Source organism: Pipra filicauda, unplaced genomic scaffold (genome assembly GCF_003945595.2).
Source record: "Pipra filicauda isolate LSUMZ 115617 unplaced genomic scaffold, ASM394559v2 scaffold1_size10287979_pilon, whole genome shotgun sequence".
In the NCBI taxonomy this organism is placed as follows: Eukaryota; Metazoa; Chordata; class Aves; order Passeriformes; family Pipridae; genus Pipra; species Pipra filicauda.
In genome coordinates, this window is record NW_024104310.1 from 7,893,467 (window position 1) to 7,914,358 (window position 20,892).

General features: G+C 38.3%; 1 protein-coding gene across 2 annotated transcripts in view; it reads right to left on the minus strand.

Moving 5' to 3' along the window:
• The window catches only part of XYLB (xylulokinase), an 87,723-nt gene that overhangs the window by 52,511 nt on the left and 14,320 nt on the right, over positions 1-20,892 (minus strand). For both annotated transcript variants that reach the window (XM_027727837.2, XM_039380752.1), the window contains exons 8-15: positions 20,072-20,144; positions 14,779-14,897; positions 13,541-13,622; positions 12,483-12,523; positions 11,958-12,073; positions 9,779-9,894; positions 7,517-7,590; positions 6,007-6,103 (exon numbers count right to left, since the gene is read on the minus strand). In XM_027727837.2, the coding sequence (XP_027583638.1) occupies positions 6,007-6,103; positions 7,517-7,590; positions 9,779-9,894; positions 11,958-12,073; positions 12,483-12,523; positions 13,541-13,622; positions 14,779-14,897; positions 20,072-20,144 (718 nt within the window). The remainder of the gene's footprint in view (positions 1-6,006; positions 6,104-7,516; positions 7,591-9,778; positions 9,895-11,957; positions 12,074-12,482; positions 12,524-13,540; positions 13,623-14,778; positions 14,898-20,071; positions 20,145-20,892) is intronic.

Here is a 20,892-nt window from a genome sequence, read left to right on the forward strand (position 1 = left end):
CTCTCCTAACATCAGGGCACAGGAATTGAACCATTTACATACTTGGTCTTTTGCTGACCAAACATTAAAAGCAATTGTTCAAGCAATGACAACATTTTATCATCGTGTCAGAAAAGAAAGACAGATAGTACCCTTTCCAATCTTTTTATTAACTCTTCAGATTTTCTGTCTTCCTTGTGTTTCCTGTATATGTATGACAACAATAAAACAAAATAAAAGCAAGACAATAGCCACTGCATGAAAAATTCTAGGGCACGTAAGCAGCTTCCTTATAGCACATGAGGTCATTTCCTTCAGAGACATTTTATCTAATCCTTTAAAAAATTAGTTAAACTAATACTTTATCCTCCTGAGCCAAGTAATAATAAAAAAGCCCTTTTTTGTAAAATACGTGGTCAGGGAATTGGTAATGAGTTAACCAACCTTTTACTCCAGATCACTGGCTTAAAACCAAGCCTTACTTGATCGTGCCTAGAAGGCTCAGCTACGTGATAAAAGTCTGATGCTCTGTGGAAAATAAGAGGGCACACAGTCAAGTTCTTGGCAAGGTATTGCCCGTCTCACACTGGCACTCTTATCAGCCAGAAGTTTCATCAGAAAATACAAATATCCTCTGCAGCAGAATGACTGGCTTATCTGGGAGGAAGATCCTGCCTCTGATGAATTTCAAAGTACTTCTTGAGCCAACACTCCTCCCTCAAAAATATAGATTTAAGATCTGATGGCAAGGCATATCTATGGTCTGTTTGCACTGCACACCAAACAGTACACTCTGCCTCACATCTATTCACATTCCAATCCAACTGTTACCACTATTCACTATTGTTTCAAACAAAAAACTTCAACCTCCCATCAGGGCCACTGTCCTCTAATCATTTTTAAACTGTTTTCACTCACTTGCTGAAGCAAAAGGCCCCTAACAAAGCCGTCGCCCTCGTGCTGCTGAAACACCATCAGCACTCTTGGCAGCAAACAGCAAGAGACAAGCACGAAGCCAACACAACATTTTAGTATTGATTTCTCTAAGAAATTTAAATCCCGCAGGGCATAAACATCAATTTAATCTGTATGCAGCTACAAAATGGCCTCACTCCCAATGTTCCTCATTTCAGCCAAAACAACTGGAGAAGAAACATGCTTAGCAGGGAAGGCAAAAGCGACTGACAGAACAAGTATTCCCATGTTCCCAATAATTCCTAAGAGTTTTGGAGACTACAATCATAAAATCCAGTCAGCCAAAGACAACCACCAACAGAAAAGCCTGTCTCATAGCCTGACACAAAAGCATCCCTGGATCATCCTGAGAACCAGTGGCATCCAGCCTTGCCAAACTGGAGAGACACTTCATCCTCCGACGTGCCCACACTTTGCTGTGAAGTGACAGTCTCACATCTTGCCTTCAGGTTTCTGTGCCTCCACGTGACAACATGAAGGATGAAACACATGAAGGATGCTCCATGTTGTACTAATTAATATTCTGGAACAGGCCACTCAGGGAAGTCGTGGAGTCACCATTCCTGGAAGTGTTCAAAAAACAAGTAGATGTGGCACTTTGTGACACGTTTAGTGGGCGTGGGGGTATTAGGTCAAATTTTGGACTTGGTGATCTTGGAGGTCTTTTCCAGCCTCAGTAATTCCATGATTCTATTTCCTGAACTCTCCTCACACCATCAGACTGCCTTCCCTGCTTTATAAAGAGCCACACATTACTGCTAACTTCAGCCTACTGAAAAGAGCATCGGAAGAAAACACCACCTGAAGAAAAGGGAAATTTTTCACTTTGGAGTTTGCCCTCATGTAATCTTAGACTGAATTCTTCAGAAACAGAAGTCCCCCCTCAAATCACTGAGAAATCAGACCCAGCATGTACTGGTATTCCCCTTTTCTTTTCCAAGTACTGCAGGATTGCTGTTTTGTTCAAGAATGCACCTCACTGAAAAAAATTGGCTCATTCTTACACCAGTGCAAAGCCAAAGCATGTCTGTGTCACCCCAGCCAGTACTTAAGCCCCAAGTACGGTCAGTAGAATTCAGGGCACCAACGTTATTTGCTAGTGATGGATTTATGTACATAAGAAACTATAAATTACACAATAATCACAGACACAGGGGTTTATGGGCAAAGCCCGACTTGTAAAATGCGGTACCTTCTATCCACCTGCCCGTGCTGATGACAGTTACGTGGCAGAATAAGATTCCTAAAGGTATAAATGTGACAGAACAACACATTGGGCAACTGGAGTACTATGAAATCACTGACAGGCACAACAACATGAAGGCAGAAAGCCCTGTCCAAAGTTTACAGCTTCAGCAGAGGCTCCATCCCAGATAATCCATCTTCCTACAAGGCAGAATTTATTATTTGCTGTTGCACAAAGTCCCACAAAGGCTTATTTAACACAATTCTAACACACACCTGACTCAGTATGTATGGATTTAGGGCTCAGATTACCAATGACATGAAGGTTTCTACACTGTATGCCAGCATATAATTTAAATATCTATATATTACATGTGTGATCAACACCAGAACCCCTACATGTGTGCTCTTTTCCTTCCACATACATAGCATACATCATGACAGTAGTTACTTCACCTGTTAGTAGGCAGGGGAATAGATTTTGCTCCCAAAAATAATCAGGTTTTTAGTCTTCACCAGGACAGATTCACAAGGTCCAAGCAAGGACCACTGCAACATTCTCTAGTCAGTCAATTTTAGGGCGAACTTTAGGATTGCTTGGTCAGGAATAGAAGCAACTCTGAAGTGATTGTCAAGATTATTAAAGTATATACTGCCAGATCAGTCTATACCACTGACAGCTTTATGGCTGCTGTGATCACCTGTGTCACTGAGCTGCAGACACTGTCATTTCTCTACAAAGTTACCATGGTTTTGACTTCAGAGAGTCCCCAAACCATGCAGCAAGCATGGCTGTATGTCCAGCCTCTAAACTCCTGTTGGCAGTTCAGTTTTCAAAGGGGGATGGCTGCAAGAGTAAAAGGAAGTGACAAAACAGAAGGTGTTCGTGATACCATCAAAATTCAGGAAAATAAAGGCAGAACAGCAAAACTTCACCTTATCTGCATGAATCTCTGAATGGGAGGATGTAAACAACAGGGACAGACCAAACTTCACTTGTTTGTTTCTAGATTCAACACTCGGTCCACCTCTTAAGCACATAAGCAAAACAGGATACAGGGTGTTACTGAATGATTTCCCCTGGAATCTGATTGAGAAAGATTAGAGCAATTAGAACAGAGTGACACACACTTTTAAAAGCCTTAAATCACAATTAATGTAAGGTTTAACCTTTCTACTAAGGATCATCTGGTGACTCTGTGCCATTTTCAAAACAAGGCTGACACACACATCCCAGTCTCAAAGACAAAATTCATCAGACAGAATCCCCTGCCCTCTACTGGCACCAGGGCCACACTGAAACCTGAGCTCAGGCCTGCAGGCAGCACAAACAGCACCTGAAGAAGAGCTGTTTCAAGGGGTATTTTAAACTATTATTTGTAATTTACATAAGATCTATAATGTACCGGACCCATCCAGCTGGGACCAAAACCTCACCTATGAAAGGCTCTTTCAGCATCATTGCTCTTCTTCCTACCGCACTAGTGAGACTAAGGATTCAAAATACTGCTCCTGGCAAGATAATACATTCATTAACTGAAAGCAAATTCTAAGGGATTATCTAATGTTTGTCCTGTTCACGGTGCATAACCAAGAACTCTACACGTCAGATTTTTATTTATTTATTTTTACAAAAATTCTCTCTCACGTACGCTGTTGCTTTTCTGATTACAGTCATCCAAACTGCATTTGGCCCAAGAACAGAGAGGCAGGTTCACAGCTGCCAAAATCATTTTTCCATCACCTTGGTGCCAGAGCTGGGGAAATTCTTAGCCAGGTTTCTGACTCATATGCACCACACAAATCTCAAGGCACCACAGCAAGGCATTTGTTGTGACTGACCATGTCACGCACATGTCTGTTACAGATCACTTTAATAGGTGTCATCAAATAACTTTCCAGATCTTGTGAGAAGTTATTACGGTGTTCTCTCACTGGTCTAAACAAGAGCAACAAAAAAAAAAAAAAATCCAAGATTTACACTTCTATGATTATATTTCTGAATGTAAATCAGCTTGATTCCGGGAAATATCAAAGTAAATTCCCCATGTAGAAAAGGCCTAAAAGGAATTGGACAAACACAAGGGTCCTGACTGTGTATTTCATCCAAAAAGTAAATAAGCTTTTAAATCACATTAAAAGGGAAAAAAACCAGCCTGAAAAACAGCAGCTATTAAACAAGAGAAAGTCTGGCAATGCCGGAGTAATTCCCACAATGCTCATCCATACCCTGAAACACATTCTGAACACACCCTGTTTTCAGAGCTGTCACACAACAAATGCAGATGTGAGCCTGCCATCACTACACAAATAACAGAGTATGACATTTAAATAATACCACTAAGGAGAAGTGGGAGATGCACACAGCCTACACTATGTACAGCAGTTCTTTTTTAAAGCAACTCATCTGTTAAGTTACCAAATAGCTAAAAAACCCTAGGGATGCAGCAAAACAAAAGTATAAACTATTCCAACAAATCTACAGGAACAAAATCCAATCACACTTATCTCCTTTTTACTGTAGGCATCTACAGCATTTTAAAGAAGTATTAATGAAGAGTTCTTAAAGCTTATTAAGCCACATCCTAAAACTAGTTAGATTTTTGGCTGTCCTTCTCAGCTTAAATGTATTTACAGATAATTTCTCCCCATTTGTTTCCGTGTCAGAGTTGTCTGATATCTTAAATAGCTCTTCTCACACTCTAGTGCTTGTCCAACCCCTGACATTTACAGAGTGCAGAGGTGTCCTCTTCAGCCATGAGCTTTCTAGGCTATATAAGCCAAGATTTTGGCACAGCAGAATCTAAGAATGAAGGATAAACAGGCATTTTAAACACAATCTATTTGAAACTCTGCCTGTCTCCATAAATAACCTCCCCAAATAAATACAGTTTCAAGTATATAAGAAAATATATAACAGGAAAACCTTTACAGCGTAAATTTATGAGGTGGTGTTGTCAAACCTTGTGATTTGTTCCAGTATCTCTATATTTTCTCAACTTCCAGCTCCTGGAGTTCTCTCTTAAAAATAAACAATAAAAAAATTCTATCCTTCATGATTATTGATAAAAGCCTGGAGGTAGGAGTCAAGCAATGGCTTGTGAAGGAGGAGGTCAGGATGTAAATAAAAATAATACGATTTTTAAAAATGAAACATTGATTAAAAACCCTCCAGATGAATTAACTCAGTTATTTTAAGATGCCACTGGCTGACAGACTGACAGGAAACACCAATAAAACATCTTACAGACTTGACTGTATTCTTTTTGCAGAACTGTACACCTAGTAATGATCTGGTCCCACTTCTATAGGTAAAACACTGGCTGATTTTGTTGTTCCAGTGTGCTAAAACCTATTCATATAATAAATTCTAGGAAGTAGGGTCTATTCTTTTCTAAATCACAAGACAAGGAAAGAGTTTCTGCTTTATTAACAGAAAACTGAGATAATGAGGTAAGTGACCATCTTATGGAAGATCCAGGAACTTAACACAGATTTCAGATTTTCTGAGCTACAGTCTTGTGCTTTAGACAGAAGGCTGGTCTTCCTTTCCCTTAACAAGCTACCAAAGCCCAAACTCTTATTTAAAAATTCCCAATGCAGCTTAGAAACAATGAGACAGTAAGAATACTTGAAAAAGAAGTCATCTCAAAGTTAAACCACCAGTTTTGCCAAAGTTAACATCTGCAAAACCTTGCACCCAACATACCATCAATAATTTTTCCAAGAGACTAATTGAGGATTCATACCAGTTTCTGTATCCATCAGGCAGGACAAGAGTCACAACACTGACATTACTGCAGGGGGTTCCCACCTTTGTGTTTGGTCTCCAGTGTCATTAGTTCTGCAGCTGCTCATCATACTTACAGACTTTATACCCCAGCTTTTCAGCGTGAATCCTCTTGGCCATGAACTGCCCTTCAATCAACGCTCGTATTTCCACTTCCTTTGGAAAGCCCGAAACCTGTATCAAAGAGGGAATGCATCAAGTTAACACCTTGCCAAGCTGGAGAGTGGTTAAAAACATAAGACAGATTTAAAGTTGATTATCCTTGTCTTCACCCTGAGGTCTTCTTCCATCCAGGCCCCAGTTCTTCACCCATACACACAAGATGGACCTAAAGACTCACGACAGAGAACCCAACCCACATCCTTGGTGCTGTTGGCAAATCCATTAAACTTGAAATCAATGCACAACAGGAAGAGGTTCTATGGCAAGTTGTAAAGCCTTCTCTGTGCATTTCCCAGCACCAAGGGCTCCTTAAGAATCAATATCCCAAAAATATAAAATTAAAGTAAGTAGATAAAATTCGGATGCATTAAGCAATGTCACAGAAGTTTAAACATATTTCTGCCTGCACTGAAGTGAAACCATGTAATCTTTTCATTAATTTAGTTAGTTTCTATATATAACATTTTTCCTGTCCTTTTGTCAACCAGAATATGAGAAAGGCAACAGAAGCAGGAAAATATTGAACTACAAACAAATGAAAGGAATATTTCACAAGAAGTTGAGGTTTTCCATGCACTACAGTAAGTACCTACATCTGTATAACAGCTAGAAGTGATTAAGCATTCATTTAATGGCAAACACTTATGAGACTAATGCTACACTGCAAACACAAGATTGTATCAATCTCTGTTCACCTACGTGAGGTCTAATCAACTGGGAGTCATGACTGATCAAAGACATCTCTTGAGTCGCAGTATCACCCAGAAAGCCAGACATTAAACAACACCCATTCCACAAAAGAAAAAAAAAAAAAAAAAAAAAAAAAAAAAAAAAAAAAAAAAAAAAAAAAAAAAAAAAAAAAAAGAAAACACACACAAGAATTTTCCATAACTGAATTTCTTTTTTATTCCACTTGGATTTGAGCCTGTGTTTACTTGCATACCACTGTGTAGCTTGTAGGTTACTCCAAGACACGCAGGACAGCAAAATGATGTCTTTAGTTTACATACACATTTAGAGCAAGATAAAAGAGAAAATATTATAGCCCAAAGTTTCAACACATTCTTATCTGTGCTTCCTGAAATTTAGAAGACAAGGACTGAGCCATGTACGTGTACTAAGCTCTCAGTAAGCTTAAAGTTAATCCTGTTTCAAAGACAGTGTTGGTTTCAGTAAATCCATGTTTTCCAGTAAAGAAAATATTTCATAAAAAAAATACCATTTAAGTTCTAGTTCAGACATTGCACTGTAGATACTCTTAAGCTACAGACCAAATACTTCCTTACAAAAATCATCCCAGGGACTTGCATCAATAACTGGCAACAAGTATCTCAGACAGAAGGGGGGGGGGGAAGATAATTGCAAAGATTTGTAACCTTGACATCACTCCTTCAAGGTTTGAGGCATTAAATAGATTATTACTACCTTTTGGTTGTCTCTGTTGAATCTGTGAATCCCAACTGCTTCAGGAGTAATTTCCATCACATCAAAGTAGAAACCTGCACCAAGGAACATGAAAGACTGTCGTGTTTGCTCCCAGCCCGAAGTTGGAATATTATTTCTGCACACAGCTAAAGTGAAAGTAAGTGTTTATCATGGATTTGGACATTTGAATCACCACAGAATCTGTGATTCTTTCAGTTTACAAAACATGGGTCTTCAGCATGTCTGGTTCTAGGCATCCCAAAAGGGTAATAAACACCAAGCCCACAAAAGAGAACACATCCACCAGAACATGCACACATGCAAGTAACACAGATAATACATCACACATACTAGAAATATTCTCAGTAGGTCACATGCAAGGGTGAAAGAAGGGAAAAAACCACACAGAAAAAATGGCAAGTTAATAAGAAGAGTACAGGAATGTTAGAACACTTCATACACTGGATTAGATTTCATGAGCTTATTAGAGAACATCAGATATTTTAAGTCATGAAGCAGAGCTGGTCTCTGAATAGTTTTGATGAGATCTGAAAAAATGCAGCAATGTTTTGTAGAAAAAACTGTGAGAGAGATTTCTTTTGTGTTAATGGCAAGAAGGCTTGATAAGAAAAGATGTTCAAGAGAGGACACAAAAAAAAATGAGGACAGAAAAACTGAAGAGAATAGCTAAGAAACTGAAGAGAGTTTCTAAGACGCAAACCTTGGAACAAGGCTGTGCTGCCCTACAAGCTCTCTGATTATGAGGCAAAAAACCCACCAAAAATAATTCTGTGCCTTAGCACACATAACCTTTTTGTCTAAACATTCTGAAAACTTGCCAGTAAGCAACACTGTGTGTTAAAGATCTGCAGGCCCTGTCAAGGGATGTGTATCCCAAAGTTTCCTTTCTGACCTCCAAACCTCTGCAGAGGCATCTCCTCACCAAACAGGGAGCACGGGGAACAAGGGATAAAAGGGTGGGTGCATAACCAGTTACACCTTAGCTCTGATTCCCCCAGGCACTCAAATTATGGAGATTGCTGAACTTTTGCATATATACTCATGGGTTATTCTATCATACAGGTTATTGGGGATGACTTCCATGAAACATCCATTCTATAGAGGATTTAGAGAGGATCCAAGTGAAAATACTATAACACATATTTTAAAACTTTAAGGCCCTGTCCTGGTATCCTTGATATCAGCAACAATATTTTCATCAACTTGCAATTTTTTTTAATACTGTCTAAATTGGCTGACTTTGGGATTTTAGAATAATTTCTTCCCATTTTCTAAAACACCCGAATTGATTTGTCTTCTAGTGAAAAGAGATTCCTGGTCATTTTAAAACTCCACAGAGATTGGATTTGACAGACAACATAACAGAGCTTCTAAAAATGAAAAATCTAATCACACAGTGTCAAGAGGCTGTACCATAAATTCACTCTTCTAAGGAGTGAAAGTCTTCTATAGCTTAAACATCTACATTTAAAAACTTTACTACCTACAATTTTTACATTAATTTTACTCATATCAATTCACACCTAGGATGATGGCAATGATTTCAAATCCTGCTCTGCAATGGTTAATTTTAATCTTGATTACACATATGCTCACCTTTCAATAGCTTATTCCAGAGCTATATAATAGACTTGTAAAATGTTAAACTGTAGGAAAGAAAATAATGTAAAACTTCAAATCCATGGGTTTATTAGTATTTTAAAAATATTTCCATTATCATAATTTTGTTTCATTTCATTCCCTTACCAAAACAAGGGGAAAAACAGGGATAAAATGACTCTGTGACATACACTGGGGAAAATGCAGGAAATCTGGGTATCCCTTGACATCACTGCTTTGTCAATATGCACGAACAAAATTCTAGAGTTATGACTGAGAAAGAAATAACATGGAGCTACTTAACTCACTTGGTTTGAGTCTTCAGAAAAAGAAACTAACTTTAAAGAAAGCCTCATTCAGAAATTATTATTTTTAAACATTCTACAGTTAAGATGTTACTAACACCCTTTCATGACCAAAAAAATTCCATAAATACAATTTTCTTATTTAGTAAATATTGAAGGAAAACACTATCATGACATTTAGGCTGTCAATACAGCATTTCTAAGTACACATTTTGAATTTCCCTTGCTCTAGTCAGCTTAATTCTTGGCCTTTATCATCAGTAAAAAGTAGGTACAACACCACTCAAGTATGTGTCTAAGCAAACCCTCAAACTCCCAGCCCTGATAAGGCTCATACCCAAGTTTCCATTGTTTCCAGCAACAGTTGATGATAAGGCTTTGGAGAATTCATCCCAGGAGCCTGAAGCACAGTCATCTCTGATCCTCTCTCTCATCAGAGAACCATTCTTAAAACTGAAACACACAAACATACCGTATGTATTTTCCAAAACATTTGGCTCCAGATTTTTAAAGCATTTTGTTCCTTTGCTCGATATTGGTGTTCAGATTATCACCTGAATAAAGGTGGCCAAGTTAAAAGATACAATCACTTCATTATGAAAAGAGAGGGAGAAAATGAGATAAGAGAGAAAACAAATACTATGAGACATGTTGAGGAACACAGTGCAGAGATGCTGGTATACACATCTCCACTGAACGAGCTTAGATCCAGTCTGGCAGGTCATGCTAAACCCAGCCTAGCTCTGAACAGCTGAGACATCTCCTCGGAGAAGTACTCTGACACCATGCTCAAAAGGTCACTCTGAGATGGCTCTGCAAGGAGCAGAAAGAGTGTCTCTACATTGCATTTATTGTTTCAGGAACATGGTACCAGTACGGAACCAGCTTGGATCCAACAAGACTTACGAGGTCTAGCTCTGTGCCAGGATCTGGCAAAGGAATGGCACAACAGCTGCATCTGCAGCCTGTGGTTCAGAGCCAGTAAACAAACCATGCAGTAAAATATGCATCTCTTCAGTGTTTATGGTCTTTGCACCCTTTATACAGTCACTTTCCTTGTGAATATCACACTCCTGCAAAATACTGCAGCATTGGACTCATACCCAGGGGAAGGCAGTTTGAATACTCTCCAACACAGAGTTATCAGACAAACTCAGTAGGAGAGGCACAGAAATGTCCAAAATGAGAGCAAGGAAATTTTTGAACTTGCTCAGTAGCACCAGCTGAAGTTACTTGAGTTTTCTATATAAATACTCTGCCTGGTAGCTCAGGCGCTCTTCTTTTACTGAGGGTCCCCCATTAACTCAAATATTCTAGAAATAAAGGGGCATTGGTGCAAAAAGGAAACTGTCAGGTCAGAAATTAGTAGACAGGAGGAACAGAAGCCATTAACTCAGCACTGCCAACTCCACCAAACCACATGTTAAGCTGCAGTAAAAACAGCAGTGTAACAATTATTCAGAAAAATGCTTCAATATCTCCTTTCCTGTTACAAGCAGGTTGTTTATATAGCTCTGCTACACAGGAAAAGTAGGGAACATATTGGGTAAAAGAGAAACTCAAATGTAAATTAAAAAACAAACAAACAAACAAAAATCCAAGACAAAACAAAACAAAAAAAAACCTGCTAGGAAATCACACTATGAAAGTGAGTAACTTGCAATCAACATCATGCTTTTGAACTCAATTTCATGGACACTGTTCCCACTCTCATCTACTACTGCATGGGTAAGACTCAACACTACAGTTCAAAGGTAGACTTGATCTTTGTTGAAGTTTTGAGCTACAGGCATCTACAGTCCAGGGGATTTAGACACAAAATTCACCTGCGTATTACTGGAAAATATTTGCCTAAACACTATGACCTGGTTTGGAAGTTTTAGTCCGGAATACAGTGACTCAGTGAGGGCAAACATACCTTCAGGCCACCTTTCCACCCACTTGACTGGAGAGGGGCCAAACAACTCCCAGATCACAGCAGCCAAGAGCTGCCATGAGGATCATTCTCTCAGCTGGGTTTCTTGAGATCTCACTATTTTCCTCATGCACAGCCTAACACATCCCTGAACAGCAATGATCATACTCCTCTCTGGAAGGGGAACCTTCACCTGCTCCATTTATGTCCCACCTGGACCACTAGAAGAGCACAGAAGCTACACAGCCTGGTCAGGATTCACACATCTCACATTCTATTTCAAAAGATTTGTTATTCCTGCACATTAAATGTAGTACCTGAGATTCAGGGTGAACTGGCTCTACGTATACGCAAAAATAATTTCAGCTTTTTATTGCCATGAGAATTCCTCCTCCACAACTCTGCAGTTTCAGTTACTCAAATTAAACAATAGGGATGCTATAACGTTGATGGAAATGTTTCAGCGGTAGATTGCAATATACCGTAGAGAATGCTGAATGTTCTATTCATTATCATTTTGCAAAAGAAATAAAAAACACTAACACAGAGAAGGAAATATATGCTATTGATCCCAGATGTACAAAAAAATAAACGGTATTACCATAAAAGTGCCATATATGTTTGAGAATCAACAGGATTGCAGAGGATATGGCCTTCTAAGGCAGGAGTTGGCTCTTGGATCCACAGAAACAGTGTGTCACTTGTGCCAAGGCTAATCTGGAGGGGAAAAAAAAAGTAATTGAAGCGTTATCACAATGTGCATGGAAAGCAATACAGAAATTAAATTAAAACCATTTGTTATTACCACTAATTGTTTTTAAATTACACATTAAGTCAATTGGATTCGTGTCGAAGCTAGCTCTGACTTAGGCTGTCATGCCAGTGAAATACCTACTAGATGGAGACTTAGGTTTTAATGGAGCATTAGTTAAAAACAGTCACAAGAGTTTACTTTAAATCTTTCGGGCATCTTACAGATCGACAGAAGTAAAACAAGTGCAAATCCAATAAACAGAAAATCAACACTAGCAAGTATATTTAACTGATAACCTACAACTATTTACATTTTTATGTATTTCAAGTATTAGAGGATATGGGCAGTTTTCAGGAGTATGTTTTCACTTACTGCAATATCTCCTTCTTGAAGTCTCATCCCTGCCAATGATGCTGAAAGCCAAAAAAAAACACCAGATAAAAAGGTAGTTCTTTGACTCAATTAAGCCCATTATATGAGAGGTTGTAATACATTGGATTCACCATCCCAAAGTTCGATATAAATGGCAAATATGCTCCCGATGGCCTTGGCCTGTACATCATAAAAGATGGGCAAAGTATTTGGGTGAGAGAGGGACTTTTAACAAAATCAGAATGCTCAAGACAACAGACTACAGAACTGCATAATTATCTAATGGTTTATGTATTCAGGTTTAAAATAGAGTGGACCCTTGATTAACAACACACTTTAAAGAAGAAACACTCCCACTTCCATCAGACTACTCACATATTTATTGGACTAAGCTGGATTTGAATCTCTGGAAGAAAAAACTGGACTTTTGGAAAATGCAGTTTACCCAACTCCCAGAATATGAATGTAAAATATATCATGATGAAGCCTCCATCATGATTCAGACCTGCATATGCTGCTGTAATATGGGTATCTTATTTTCACAGTCTTGAGAAACAGAAAAATTTGCTCTACACTGAAACAATCTCCAGGATTAAAAAAACTGACCCTAAATTATCACCTTCCCTTGTACTGAGATCTATCAGTCTGACAAAAGGACAGCCTTAACTCTCAGAGAAAGACAATGAGATCCATCTCCACCTTTTAGCTGGAAAAGATACAATGGATTTAATTCATATTTTCTAAGCTAAAATGTTGGCAGTTCACAGTAAGGATAGTTTCTTAGGGGCAGGCAAACAAAAACTGAAGCTATCAAGAGGCAAATGAATTCATCCCTGATTACTTGGTAAAAGAGACTTAATTTGTCATACACAGCTCATCCAAGACGTCTTCATCTCAGAAAAACCAGTGATGGAAGGGTGTTGGAAAGAAGAATTAATGCTGATAAACACAATATTCTTTCATTGTATAGGGAGCATCTAAGAATCAGTGAGATTGATTTAGAATTTTAGTACATACATAACCATATTCACTGAATTTTACACAGTTAATCATCTCACCTGGATTGTCTCCTGTAAATGCTACTATTTTACAGTCTGGGCTAAACCCATAACGCTGACTATAATATGGAGAAATGGTCCCCTAAGGAAAGAAAGAAAGAAAGAAAGAGAGGAGAAAAAGCTCAAAAAAATTGGAATGTAATCTTGGAATGTATGACATAATGTGTTACAACACAGAACTGAAAAAAAAAAAAAAAACAAACGAGCAGCTACAATAAGGATTTTGTGCATTTCAGGTATAAATGAATATTTTTAAAAAATTTAACTCACTTTTTGTTGTTGTTGAGAACCATACAGAAATACTCCCAAGATTAGATATTGACATAGGTTAGTAAATAGCAGCATTTTAGCTTGGGGTTTTCTCCAGTTATTCACATCAAGTAACATAAACACACCTATCTGTTTTGCACATATACATGAATATTAATACATAGAAATTAGAAATTCAATGCAAACATAAGAGGAAACACAACATCACATCACAACATAAAATGCTGGAATATGACCTCTATTATTTTAGAGGTCAAGAACTGTGTTCTTTTAAGCCATATTTGATAGCCATAAAAGCCATAGAGAAAAATTAGGAGAAGAAAACTATATGTATAAGGACATCTATAACAATTTCTTATGTCTTCCTCTCCTTTACAGATCAGCACTGAATACAGAGGGATCAGGTGAGGGGTATCTATGCTGTTTTACATGTGCTGGGTAGTAAGACTAAACTCATTTAGTCTAGGAGATGTGAGGCTTGATTTGATTTCACCATTATGCTACACAAACTGAGGAGCTTTAAATACCCCAAATTATTCACAAAGATTACCTCATTAACTCTACAAACTGTTTAAAACAAGGTCTCTGTAAAGAAATGCAAATATGGGGTTCTGTTTCTGCAGTAATAAACACCCGTGCACAGTTCTGCAGTGACCAGGTGCTTGTGGGCATGGGAGGGAACCCCAAAGATTCCAATCATTGGAGCATAAACCAAAAATTCTCTCATCATAGCCCAGGGCATGCAAGAATCCAAAGACATCAAAGCTATGGTGGATGCCAGCTAATGATTTCCATGTATGCTCTGGCAGACACATTCACAACACACCTGGAAATATTAAATCAAGAAGCTTTGCTCTGAGGATAGCTGTGCATGCATTGTGTCTGTGTGCACACACAAATACACTCCAAGAAATGCTTTTAGCACAGCTCTCAGCTGTTGCTTCTAAGTCCTCTAGACAGGCACATACCAGGACTGAATGGGATGGTACAGGGCATCCTAGTCTCTCCTCTAATCCAGGTGCACAAGCATCAAGACAGGACTTTGACCACACCTTTTCCCAAATCTGCAGCAAGTTCATACCAGAACCTACAAGACAGACCAAAACAGGAAGTGTACAGGATTAAACAAAAAGACAGCACTGTATCAGAAAACTCTGCCAGCAGAAAATTTACAGATTTATATTTTACATTCAAAGAGAATGGTTTCAGCTCTTCTAAGCATAAAGGATACTGATAATTCAGCCTCGGGAGAGCTTTCACCTGGAAAAGTAGCAGAAAATGCTTCCCTGATGCACAATGCACTAGACAATTCAGTTATTCCCAAATTAAGAGTAAAAAAAAAAAAGAATAATAATTATGTCTCCTCATCAACCGCTCCTCAAATCATCCACCTTAGATAAAGACTTCACTGCAATTAACTAAAGATGATGCAGCACTGTGACTTGAAGGCATGTTGTGCTCACCTGAGACCTAATAGTGAAGAAATCCCTCCCTGTTTGGGATGGCTTTACACTACTCCTACCTCTGAGCAGAGAAGCCTATAAGCATCTAAATCCAGGCTAACTAAGCTTCCTCCATATCGATGTTTCCCTCTTCAGAGATGACAAAAAAAAAAAAGCTTAGAAGTCAAAAATATGCACGAGGACAAATTTTCAAGCGTAGCCTCTAATTTGGAGATTAGTTTGGAAAGTCCAGTTTTGAATACCAAAGTCATGATTTTCAGAAATGCTGAACAGCCCAGTTGAAAACTGTGACACCTGCAAGAGGGCAACCTTACAACCTAAATAACCGGTGTGGTCACCTATTTCCTCAGCAGAACTATCACTAGATCTAAGGAAGGGCTGTGCAGTTTTGGTTTGGTTTCTCACTGCTTTTTCCTCACTGTTTTACTGCTGGTTTAAAAGTTAATTGAAGTTAGGTAGTGGCCATATCTACATAACATCCTGAGCACTCCACACCCCTTGCTTAGGTTTCTAGGATGCGTTTAATTGCACATTTCATTAGACTTGAAAATGCGTATGTGTTTCTGGTTAGTGCTGCTCAGGGACATGGTAGTCTTATTCCAGATTAACAGCATTTTCATTTTAAAGACCATTTAGCCCATAACTTATTTATCTCAGAAACACAGACACATTCTTGGTTGAGCACAATGGAAAGCCTGAAATTTCTTTCCATTCAGTACATCTTTAAAATCACAAAGATGGTGAAATTGATGCCATATGCAGTGCCTGTGGGACAAAACTATGCTTGTTATGCTGGTAGAGGAAAAAAAGGATGCAGCCCACATCTCAGCCAGCACATCACAAGGTTCCAGCAGTGCTTATATTCTGCAGAAGGGCACATGCCTGCAACACACTCCACACATACACTACTGCTGGTTACACAGCCACAAATGAGCCCACCCTATCAACTCCCAGCAGCCTTTTTTACATAGGCTTAATAACGAGTTTAGTAACATTTATAAAGGGATTACACATTTGTGCAGTCCAACCCTAAGCTCTACCAGCCAGGTCTGGACCTATTGCTCCACACAGTGTTGTAAACAGAAAGTGTTGAGCTCTCCAGCTGAGACACAGGAATAATCCAAGCTTCTCTCAGCTCTCTGAGGAGGATCACTCTAAAGAGCTAGATTTAAACCCAGCCATCCCCTTCTTCCAAGGGTAAACTGAGTCTTGCCAAGTTAAACTCAGACCAGAGTCACCATCTGCACTTTTCAGAGGCAGAGGGTGTAAGCAGCTGCATGTTCAATGTTCTCAGGCACAAGAAGGCTTTCTACGAGGAAATACATAAATCTATAACTTTTCCCAGAAAAGCCCCTAATTTAAAAGGCCAAGAACCCCTTCACTCAATTACAATAATTAGTGAGGAACAAAATCTTTAAATAAATAGGAATTTTACTAGGGAAAGGTTACTTGTTGTTTTCTCTGGATTTTTTTTGAAAAAAATCTTCCTGCTCCACACCCTGCAAGCCTTGAGAAACATTTAACCAGTATCCTGCAATGCAATTTTGCAAGACATAAGGGCAGCCTCCAATCTTTCCTGCAGAAAACAGGAAAATCACTAACCTTTATAACTGAAGGTTTATATTATACCGAAAAAATCACTTCAGTTTATTGACTGGTAGATATAGTGGCACAAAGACTTTAATGGGCCCTGAGAAAAGAGAGATGAGCTAATTTCCCCCAACCTCAGAAACTCATTTAAAAGATGCGAAACACCTATTTTAGAAGAACTATTAATCTGTTGGCCTGGATTCATCCTATCCAACTGAGGGTATTAGAATCTCTAGTCAGTGGAAAGTAAAAACCAGAGCTGAATTCCCCTTTGATTATATGAGGAGTGATGCACACTGAGCTCCTAACTTTAGGACCCCTAGTCACAATCTACACCACAAAGTTTAACATATAAAATTAGTAATAACCTGAAACTAAGGGAAGGAGACAAAAATCAAAGGCAACCCTTCCACTTGTCACTCCAAATGGATACCTCACCAGCAGTGAAGGTCAAAAGCCAAGACCATGGTCTTGTAAGGACTGAGGAAAAGGTCAATATGTGGATGAATAGGATTCTGTATTTCAATGCATACTTTTAGCATAAAATGACCAGGAGCACAATCAGGACTTGTTAATATTTATTACGTATACAAGAGTGTAAGTGCTTGAACACTTGGGGAGACGGGGGAGAATACAAACACTTTCATTACAAGGATGGAAGGATGCAGACTAACTGGTTTTATTAATCAACAAAGTAAAGATCAATATTTGCACATGTTTATAAGCAGGTAAGTGCCTCTGTATTACACCCCTCTGGATTGCTTTCTCAGTGAGCTAAAACCATGAGCAGTGTAACTGCTGACACCTCACAAGCTACATTAGGAGTAAATTCAGGCCACCACACTCCTTTTGAAAAGGCCTCGGTCCAACACATCATTTTTTGATAGAAGTATGCTAAGCTATGATTTGCCTAAGGCTCTTAGAAAAGCATTTCAAAAGATAAAGCTTCTCTAGGTCAAGAGCTGAATTGTTGTTCTTTAAGGTGTCTTCTAAAAGAAACAATGCCCCAAGTGTTCCCAAATGTATCTTAGTTTTAACATCTGCACAATATAAATGAAAATAATTCTTCATTCCACTAGAAGGTAATTTCATTTTTTTTAAATAAATCACCCAGAGTGCTCAGCCATTCACAAGGAGTGATTTGAACTTTAAGAGATTGGACCTTTAAGAAGAAAAGGAAAAAATCCTGAAACTGAATAGTACATTTCCTACAATAACCTGCAAATTTACAGGGATAAGTTATTGTGCAGAGCTAAACAATTTGACAAGGTCTTTTAAAGATGATATGACCTGAAGTTAAACCTACAGAAATGAAGAATAGGTCTATTATCTGAACATTATTTTGAGAGATGCATTTTAAACTACAATACACAGGTGCAACTTAAAAGATCAAGTGAATGGCAAGAAATTCTAGATGACAAGAAAACAAGTTTTTCAGCTGCATCCGAATAACTACTGCACACATTATACTTATATTTTATTACTGGAATTAGAATTCTCTCTCATTATGTCAATAGAAAAAAGGAATGAATGAGGCAAAATTACAATGCCGGAAAATCTTTTGTCTTGTAAAGAGAACTGTAACTGCTCAGTTCTCTTGTCTTTTTTCACACAATTAATAATCTTACATGCTCTAAACAGGAGATAACATTTATTCAAGTTCCGTAAATATCCAGAGGTGTAACAGAACAGGTTGTCCCAGAGCTCTTTGAAAAACGTGATACGTTTTCTAAGAAAATTTTCCAATTAAGCAAATTTTAAGTGTCTGTAGTTTAAAATATTCTTGGTTCAAATTTTCATGTTCCGAAATCGAAGAAGTACAATTTTCCTCCACTTGCTTCTAAATAGAAAAGTAACATTATTTTTAAAAAGTCACCTTAGTCCCAAGATATTTTTAATGTGTATAATTTTAAACATTTGAATCAAAATTAACGCTTCGCTCTCATTGAAAAATTAAAAGCAACATATTTCTTCATGAAAAAAAGCACCTTGAAGATCTCACCATATCTTCTTGAAATACAGGACGTGGAGCTATTCTGTGGGTGGCTGAGCAGCTGAAGTGCTCAGTATTTGGGCCTGCTGAGGAGCAAAGTGCAAATCTCTTAGGAGTTATTGTTGCCAATAATACACCAAAAAAAAAATAAAATTCACCTGTGAAAATACCTGGCAACAGAGCAGAACCAGAAGACAGATGTAATAATCTCACAAGTGCTGCAAAATAAGCATGGATTGCTTTGCAATTTTTAAGGTCTCAAGTATAACTGGAAGATCTGATATTGAGAAAGTTGTCCATTAGCTAAAATTGAGGTGTCCTGTCTTTTCCTATGAGCTTTGATGGAACAACAAAGGAGAAAAAATGAGTTGGTCTTAACACATGGGTGTCAACTACATCTCTATAATGCAAAAATTCCTTAGAGAGCCTTGTTATCTAACCTTTCAGCTCTGAAATATATCTTCTCCTAGTTTCAGAGAAGGAATCAAAAATGCTGTTTAGAAATAACACCACAGCTCCCAGGAAAGTGGTTTCCTTTGTAATTGCCATTTAAAATTGCCATTTAAAAGCTAGGTAACTGAGATATCACACAATAGAAAAGAGAGACAGTAACCTTGTCACTTTTTTGTCTTTGTTATGATGAATAGAGAGATATTGAATATTTTTTTTTTTAACTGGGTTTAGTACTTTTTTGCTTCATTTATGCTCTCTTTTTCTAGTTCATTTTGAAAATATCCTTCTGTTGAAGAGCCACACTCCAGTTAGGCGGGGAAAAAATAATCACAATAAACTTCATGTCCACATCCTGTGCAACTCTGAGCTAAACCAGCAAAAGCAAGAACTAATATCAGAACTCTGAAATCTAGCTTAAAAAACCCACAACTTTTTGATGCCTTTAAAAGATATTTCAACATCCCTTTATACATCAAAAACAGTAAATAAAGCTACGGTCGCATTTAAGAATCTTTTCTGTGGATCCATTTTATAGAAGTGGTAATCACAGTATGATGGGATAGATGAGCACAGCTGACAGCACTGCCAAAAGAAGCAACAAACTGAAAGGAGTAACTTAGCTTAAAATCTAATATACTTGTCATTGATGTTTAAAGGCTGAAAACAAATAGCAGAAACCTTGTCCCCCTTTTATGTAAGGTGGGGATGGAGAGGAAAATTTCCTAGTTAAGTTGTTACTACGAGGAAAGCCCACATACTCACCATCACTGTAATCAATGGGTGCATAAGTTCCCAGGAAAAGGGAGGCTGCAAAGCTACTAACCAAAGAGATTCTCTGCAAGAAAAAGTGAGTCCCATCAGTATTCACTTCAAAGAAAGTAAATAATTAAGTAATTGAAAGCAGAAAATGTTAATAGATGTTTAATGCTAGGCACAGAAAGCACACAAAAATACACCTAGAAGGATTATTCCGTTCTGTCTCCGTAATACAGCAGATATCAATCCAGAAGTAACTGCACTATAAGAGCTGTTAATAGCTTTGCATTCTGAACATGCAAAACACACCTAGTATATTAGCATACTCTGTGTTATCGTTAATTAATTCACAACTTCGGTGTATTACAGAATCTCATTTCAAGGGAAAACACTTTCTAAGGAAAACAAAAACTAAATCACAAAACCACCTGTGTGCTGATGACAGGGGAAATGCCCAGAAACCATGCTCTGGTCCACTCCAAGCGCAGGTCTGTAAGCTTTTTAGAAGCTCTGGCAAAGTTCTGCCAGCACCTTTATGTGACTCCTTGCCTTCCTCCCAGCTGAGACTCCAGACCTCCCAAGAATTACTCCCAGGAGATGGTAACAATAGGTTTTAAACTGAACTGCTACCTGCAGCTCTGCCTCGGGGTATGTTCCAACTGCATTAAATCCAGCTGTAGGGCTTCTAATACTGGCCAAAAAATGCCCCAGCCATATGACACAACACAATGATCCAACATGAACTTGCTTCCACTTCACATCTGCCATGTGAACTCTCAAGTTAATCAGCTGCCATCAAGCTTTCTACATGATCCAGCATTGTCTGT